General features: G+C 31.9%; 1 protein-coding gene across 2 annotated transcripts in view; it reads right to left on the bottom strand.

Annotated features, from left to right (window-relative positions):
• The window catches only part of KLHL1 (kelch-like family member 1), a 347,076-nt gene that overhangs the window by 23,252 nt on the left and 315,151 nt on the right, over window positions 1-8,673 (bottom strand). For both annotated transcript variants that reach the window (XM_012650443.1, XM_012650442.1), the window contains one exon: window positions 4,147-4,359. In XM_012650443.1, the coding sequence (XP_012505897.1) occupies window positions 4,147-4,359 (213 nt within the window). The remainder of the gene's footprint in view (window positions 1-4,146; window positions 4,360-8,673) is intronic.

Below are 8,673 nucleotides of genomic sequence, written 5' to 3'. Positions count from 1 at the left end.
GCACCACCCAAAGGATGGACATATTTGAAACTCAGACTTAGGGGGGAGGGAGGGCAAGGACAACATACATAATCTAAACATCTGTTCCCCCATAATATGCCAAAATAAAAAAAAAAAAAAGCTCCTACCTAACATTTTAACTTCAAACAATCCAAATGATTATTCTTTTATAAAAAATTTAGGCTCTCACATATATCAAAGCATGAGTTAATATGTTAACATTCTACATAAGGGCTAAGATAAGCATCAACACTTTAATTAAAAAGTTAGTCTTTCATTATTGTCTGTCTTCACAGTCTAGACATACTACAATTCTTGAGTTATGTATAAAACAAAGAGATGAAATGAGAAATTAAGAGAAATGAAAGAATCCAAAATTCTATTCTTACCTTATTTGTTAATGCTTATGGCAATTTTAAAAAAACATTTGTTTAATTATATAAATAATGTATTTATCTCTATTTGTCTGACAGAAAATCTTAACTTTTATTATTTCATTTTTATCAAATATATAAAAACTATAAAGCCATATCTTGACAGAAATATATTACATCCTGTTATTTTAGATGGCTTTTCCTGATATGACTGAGGTAGATTTTGGTAGACATTGAACAAAAGTTTTATACTTCTTGAAAATAGTATATCAAAATATCTTGATACTTATTTATTAGTAGTATTTGGGTAAGATATGAAGATATATTTTCAATTAATATTTGAACAGTTGTTTAGTTTTTCAGGCCCTATGTATCTGGAAATTTTTCTGTCTATTGAACGAATGCCTAAAATATATGGAAAACACTGATACTGAGTGAAAGATGATGAAAATGGGCATTCACATGGAAATCTCAAAATACCAAATATAAATATATCTATATGTCTGCCTTTCCATAAGTTCATTTAAACATTCACCCATGATTGCATTCTTCCATTAATTCGTTCCTCCATCACTTTATGTATGCATGTATGTATGTATCATCTATCATTTATCATCTAACTATCCATTCACTTATCTATATAACAATCTATTTAAAGTTTACCTCAAGATACTTTTCCGTGAGGGAAACTTGAGGTCTGTTTTTCTCATGCCTGACTGATTCAATAAATCCTTACAAAGGTGTCTACTCTGTGCCAGGAATTGTATTAATACCAAGTGCAGGAATATAAAGAGAACAAGGAATCTTGGTCATTATGAGACGTGGAACTTAGTTTAGTGAAAAAATTGTTGTAAAATAACTTTAAGTATTGTTGATTATTGCTACAAAGATATAAACCACCATTGTTCTTCTAGGTCAAATCTGCATTATGAAATGATCTCTCTGGCAACTATGAGAAGAATAAATTAGAAGCAGCAGAATGGATATTATAAAGTCCGGTTTAGGAGGTTCCTGTTATCTCCACACCCTTCTCACAGCAGACCTCATTACTGGGATGCAAATAAGTGGGCAAAGGTGGTGCTGATCCATTATTAGCCAGAACTATGCCTTTGAGCATGTCTTCTGGTTCATTGCCTGATTTCAGTTTTGTTTGTGATCTTAAAACTCTAGTTATTTATTTGCGTTTTTCTTCTAATATATTTTATAGCACAGTGCAAAATACATGCAAAATCATATTTACAGACTAAATAAATACATAGTTGAATATTCTTTGTCTAATGCCTTGTATCATTTGGGCTTAATTTCTCCTGGAACTCAGTGTACCTTTTGGACACACTGATTTTGTCTGCCAAGATACTTTCACTAAAGTGAGGCTCCATCACAAACTAGTTTTCATCTGTTCCATAAACTCTTCTAGAGTCCTCATTCTAACTCAATCCCTGCCTTCTTACCTGCTCTGATTTGAGGTGTCGATGTTACTTGTGCTCAAGGCAGCCTGACTCAAAACAATTTTGGTATTATATAACTATACTTAACACCGCCATTATATAATATATCTACACTCCATAAGACTTCATTGTGATATAATAAAATTTGATCTATATCTCTATCTATAAAACAGCATTGTGTACTACTTTTGCTATTTCTAAAGCTCTGTTTGCTTATTATTACATACTAAAAAACATTATTCACATTGTATGTGCAAAATAGTTCCACAGAGGCACTATTATGTATCTTGATTTATTGATGATTTACATGTGAAATCATCAATATAGAAGGTATGCTATAGAAAGTGCAAAAATGCTATTAATCTGACAGGTAGTATGAGTCATGATAATGCTGTGTGCTTCTGCATTACTTAAGCTACTCCTACCCACTGCACTCCTATAACTTAAAATAGCTATGCTTATTTAAATCTAATTTTGCAACATAAATGTATTCCTAGACTGAATTATTTATGCCTCTACTCACAAACAACATTTTAATATATTATACAGTCAAGTTAGATGAGAATATTTAGATGAAATATCATTTCATTAGCAGCATTTATATAAGATTTTCAAGGTAAAAGTAGGAGGCCCATCATATTCATCCTCTCTGTTTTCCCAAGAGTTTAGCAGAGAAAATGTAAATGAGCTGTCAGCCTATTAGCAGTATTTTTTTAAAATAAATGATTGCATGTTTGTGTGTAAAGACTATTTATTTGGACTCTGACCACTGTCCTCAGTGTAACATCTGTAGTTCCTCATTTCAGTGGACTAGAAGATATTAAAGTGAAAATAAGGTGAGCTTAATTCCCTTCTCTATGTGAATACAGCCATAAAGCAACAGTCTGTTTTACAGAGTAGCAATACTGTTAAACACTGTTTCTGTATTTTATCCAAACAGTGACTTAAGTTTGAACAGAGCCTGTTTACTAAAAGCTATCTTTTGCCAATGGCTTTATGCTCAGTAAAAACAATTAAATATCCTTACAAAAATGTATGACAAATAAGAAAGAGCAACTTTCTCTCACTAACTATGCCACTTCTAGGCATGAGTATAAAGGATGTGGTTCTTAATATCAAGAGGAAATTTGTCATACCATTAGTGCTATCCACCAAACATCTCTTGTTCTTCTCCCAGGTATAAATTTAGGATACTGACCTCCCACTCTCAAGAAGTGTCCTATGACCATGTTGCTGGTTTGTCATTGAAGTACAAACAAAAGAGAATTATATTACTTGCAGGTAGAATCTTTAATAAACAGTGAATAATTTGATACTCTGTTTTTTTTTTTCCTTTTGACACAGAAATCAGTAATACTCAATATTGTAGCTTGTATGTTCGTTTGAATTCCAGAATGATAATATAGATGAAGTATGAGTTTAAAAAGAGGCATCTGGTATTAAATTACTGACAGTTTTCAAGTCATTTATTACAGTAGAATTACTTATCCTATCCTGATTGATAAACTAATCCACCTCAATATTCCCTATTCTCATTTTTCCATAGATCAGTGTGTATCCTTATGTAACAGGAAATATCACCAGAAGTCTTACTAAGGACTGTCCAGTCCTCACTGCACACCATATAATAGTTCTAAATGATTCACAGCCGTTAAAGAGAATTCAGCTACAGCCACTCCAAGAAGTGTCCACATTGTTGAACCAAGCGTGAAACCAAGGTGCCTTCCCACTTGAGTCTCTGTGCACCTGGTCATTTTTAGGAAGTGTTGAAGAAGAACTTATGCTTCCTTGATACAACAGGATTATAAAAAATATAGTTCTAATAAGTTTGTGTTATGTTAAGAAATGTGCGTCATAAAACAAAGGAGTCCATGATTCACCTTTGACAGTTTAAAGATGTAGTAGAACTAACAAGACAGGATGAATAGAACACTTAAAATAGCCCATATTTTAAAAAGAATTTTAAAAAATTTATGTTTAATAAATTACTTAAAATTTTGTTTTAAGCGAACTTTTAAAAATAGATCAAAAAGAAATTTAAAGATCACTTAAAGATTTGTGAAAAAATATAGAAATTTAAGTAAATATTAGTTGGAGGAAGGAAGGGAGAAACAAGAAAACAAGAAAGTTAGAAAATGGAAGAAAGTGTGTGTGTGTGAGTGAGAGAGAGAGAGAGAGAGAGAGAGAGACAGCAAGACTAAAAATGTAGTTCTAGGGGTTGAATTTACCTTTCCTAAATTATACAGTTTTTACAATCACTGAAAGTAGGTATCAATGTAATTTGCATTGTCTCTTTCACTATAACAACGTCTTTGAAGTCTTACCTTTCTACATAATCTAGCAGCCGGGAACAATGATTTGAAGCAGGAGCATCATGACCTCCTACTGCATAAAGGAACCCATCGCATGTGGCCACTCCGACACCCCCTCTCCTCTTACACATGGGAGCACACATGTTCCACTTATTTGTATGAGGATCATAATATTCCATTGAACTCAAACAGGAACTTCCATCCCGACCTCCAACTGAATACAATCTAAAAACACAATTTGAAAAGCATGATTTAGTATAGTCTGCATGACAAAACATAGAAAAGAAAGGTTCCTTTAAAATAAATTTTCACAGTATGAGGCTCAAATGTGTTAGAAATATGTTGCTACACAAGGAGATTTTGTTAAAGATACTCTATCAATGATTACATATACCTAGAATTCCCATTATGTTAATATGCAGTATACTAGATGAAATTGAAACAACTATAATTTTCTAACCTCTATTGTTCTGGAAAGGTAGATAGATGTAAATTGCTTATTGAAGAAATAATAATGATAATATATTAATTTTAATAAGTAATAAGGAATAGCTATTAAAATATAGAGTAAGATGTAAGAAAATGACCATAATCTGAAAAAAAGAAATTATCTTGTTTATCAGTAAGTGATTTGGCAATGTATAAATCATGACTGCTGCTTGGCATGATCCTCACAGTTTAGAATACTGAATAAATGGAATAGTTCGACAAATATTGTCATAACAATAACTCCCTTAATCAGTGCCTATACTATAGCTAAAGGCAAAACTTTGCAGGAAAAAAGGGTGCAACAATGCTTTCTGGTTGAAAATTGTTATAACTTAATATAATCATTTTGCTGTAGTTATTTTATTAATGAGAAGTATGACAAGACCCCAAGAAAATAAGTTCTACATCTTAAATGTTATTTACATGATTTGAAATATGTTGTCTAATCCTAATAAAATAGTTCTTCCCTGTTTGATTATAGTCATGGAGATTTAACCACAGTGAGGTACAGTATTGCATTTATTTCTTTACCCATTTGATCACTATATCTTTTTGAGTGCTTAGTATGTTCCACACACTATCCAAAGTTTTATAAATATATTCATGAACAAAACAGGAAAAAAAAACCTGTACTGAATTCTACTGAGGTAGGGATAAACATAATATACAAAATAAACATATATACTACCGCAAGAAGATACTAATGCAATGGACATAGAGAAAGCCCAGAAGTAGAATCAGAAGCACAACTGGTGGGTGTAGGGATTGTGACTGCAATTTTAAATAAATAGCCAGAAAAGATCTCCTTGAGAAGGTGATGTTTACACAGAAACCTGAGGATGGTGGTAGTGATTGGAAGTGAGTTGAGGAATATCTTGGGGAAGAAGATTGCAAAGTTCCAGGAGCAGCAAGAAATCCAGTGTTGTTGGAGCAGAGATTGAGGGTGGTGTGGCATTTGAGGTGAGAGGTGGTGGTTCAGGGTGAATAGCACCTTACACAGGTAGTGGTACACATTTCTTCTGATTGAAATAGGAAGCCATAAGTGTTTTTTGAGTAGAGGAATATGGTCTGTTCATGTTTTAGCAAGATTAGATGTTGTGGAATTTTTCTTTACTATGGACATTATGTCTAATATATTGATAAATAGACTTAATTCTATAGTTATCAGTTTCTAAATAAATGTATAGGAAAGGCAGGCAGTATTATATAGCCTAGCATAAAAAAATCAATCAGGTCTTAGATTTACAAATTCACACTCTAATATCCTTTAGTAACTTTAAAATAAGATGTTTAAACTTATTTCAAATCCTGGTTACATTTTTTAAGTTGTTTATGTTTCTCATAATGCCTGTCACGATAAAATGTTTCTGATTGCCCAAGTGTTCCCTTTATGGATGTAATGCCTCTTTGCTTGATTAATCATAAGTTGTCTGCTGGCTTGCAATCTTGCAATATGTTAAAATTAACCAATAGGAGCATTTTAAAGACAAGTAATGGACAATTTAGCTTGCAAAAGCACTCAGAAGTGAAATAATTATTCACTGAGAAGTTTTTATCATCCTAAACACTTCATGAAATCTCAATCATGTTTATTTCCATATTTCATTTAAATTGGAGATCTAATTACAAATAAGTATACTATACTCTAAAGTATTATTATAATGGAGCTAAATGTGTTTTGCAGGGGCATTACTTATTGTGAATCTTCATGCAAGACACCTAGAACATTCTCTAGTGCATGCTTTACATATAAAAATGGTATCTTCTTATTTTCTATTGTTTTAAAGGAAATATTGACTTCAAGATGCTTTATATATTCATACACATTACATTGATAAATTATACTATTGAGTTACCTAAACCCAGTATTGTTGATAACTGATGGTAAAATAGTTTTAAGCAATAATATGCTTATTTTCTTTTTCTGAAATTATTTAAAAATTATACATACAAACATATACCAAGTATGTATAAAAAGTAACGATAACACACAGCCTACCAAGATTAATCATGAAGAGATAGAAAGACTGAATAGACCATAGCTAATCTAGTATCAAAGTAGGTATAATTCCATTCAGAATCTGGAAATTGAATCAGTGATCAAAATTTTACAACAAAGAAAAGCCAAGGAACCAAGAGTTATATGAAAGAATACTCAACAATACTAACCATCTACTCTTCTATGTTTATTGTAGCACTATTCATAATAGCCAAGATACGGAATCAACATAAATACGCATCAACAGATAGATAAAGAAAATGTGGTATATATTTGCAATCAATTCTATTCAGTCATAAAAAAGATTGAATCCTATTATTTGTGACAACATGGATGAGCCTGGAGGACATTATGTTAAGTGAAATGAGCCAGGCACAGAAAGAAAAATGCCATATTATATCACTGGTGGAATCTAAAAAAATTGATCTCACAGAAGTTTAGAGGAAAATAGTGGTTACCAGAAACTGGGGAGAATAGGGAAGAGAGGGATATAGGAAGAGATTAGTCAACTGGTATGATATTAGGAGAAATATGAACTGGTACTCTATTATTAATACATAGTAGGGTGACTATAGCTAACAATAATGCATTGCATATTTTAAATAGCTAGAAGAGAAGATTTTGAATGTTCTCACAACAAAGAAATGATAAATGTTTAAGGTGATGGACGCACCAATTACCTTAATATGGTCATTGCACAATATATACAGGTATTGAAAAATCATATTGTCACCCATAAATATGCACAATTATTATGTGTCAATAGAAAAGAAAAAAAGAAAGAAAGAAAGAAAAAGAAAGAGAGAGGGAGGGAGGGATAACGAGGAAGAGAGGAAGGGAGGAAGAAAGGAAGAGAGGAAGGGAAGAAAGGATGGAGGGAAGGAGGGAAGGAAGGAAAAAAGGAAGAAAGAAAGAAAAAGAAAGAGAGAGGGAGGGAGGGATAACGAGGAAGAGAGGAAGGGAGGAAGAAAGGAAGAGAGGAAGGGAAGAAAGGATGGAGGGAAGGAGGGAAGGAAGGAAAAAAGGAAGAAAGAAAGAAAAAGAAAAGCCAAAGATTAGATGACTTCATTGGTAAATTTTCACAAACATTTCAAGAAGAATTAACATTAATCCTTTTCAAATTCTTCCATAAATTGATGAGGAGGGAACACTTCCAAATTCATTCTATGAATTCATAGAATGAGTTTGGAACTCATCACTCTAATACCAAAGCCAAACAAAGATACCACAAAAAAAGAAAACTAGAGGCCAACATCTCTGATGAATATACATCAAAAATCCTTCTCAGAATATTAGCAATCAGAATCCAACAGCACATTAAAAGAATCATATATCACGATCCAGTGGAATTTATACCTGGGATTCAAGGATGATTCATATTAACTGAACAAAAGATAAAATCCCATGATCACTTTAATAGATACAGAAAAAGCATTTCACAAAATTTAGCACCCTTTAACAAACTAGGAATTCTCAACAAACTAGGAATAGGAAAAAACTGCCTCAACGAAAATATTAATTAGGATGTTATGTATTAAACTATTTTTTCCCAATAAAAAATCTACTTACTATGTAGGATGAATGAGTGAAGTAAGAAATATTCCATATTTTTTCTACCTCGGTGTTTAAGAAAGAACATGTTATGATAATTAAACATACCGCTTACAGATACAAGTTAAATATTTAGCCTCTGAGCCTATTTTATAGCTAATAGCATGTTTATTAGCATATATTTTCTTTGGAAATAAAATTTTCCTGCAAAGTTCACAGTTTATCATATCATTGACTTCTCTAAGTACACATTTTTTAAATTCTCCCCTAATCAAATCTGCTAACACAGGGGTTTATATACACAAGAAGTGTATGTAATGCTTTGATAAAAATGAGATATTTGATAATTTTTTGTGTAATATATGCGTGATATATGCTAGCTGTCATTTTATAATTACTTACTGAACTCTGTTATCAATAGTTTCTTTCATTGGTATTTAGTGTGTCCTTTTCACGCCATTCATAGCATGATATGTTCTACAGATTAAAAATGAAATTAT

This window comes from Propithecus coquereli, unplaced genomic scaffold, assembly GCF_000956105.1.
Source record: "Propithecus coquereli isolate 6110/MARCELLA unplaced genomic scaffold, Pcoq_1.0 Scaffold327, whole genome shotgun sequence".
NCBI lineage: Eukaryota > Metazoa > Chordata > Mammalia > Primates > Indriidae > Propithecus > Propithecus coquereli.
The sequence above is the reverse complement of the archived record's forward strand: the minus strand, read 5'-3'. Positions and strand labels throughout refer to the sequence as shown.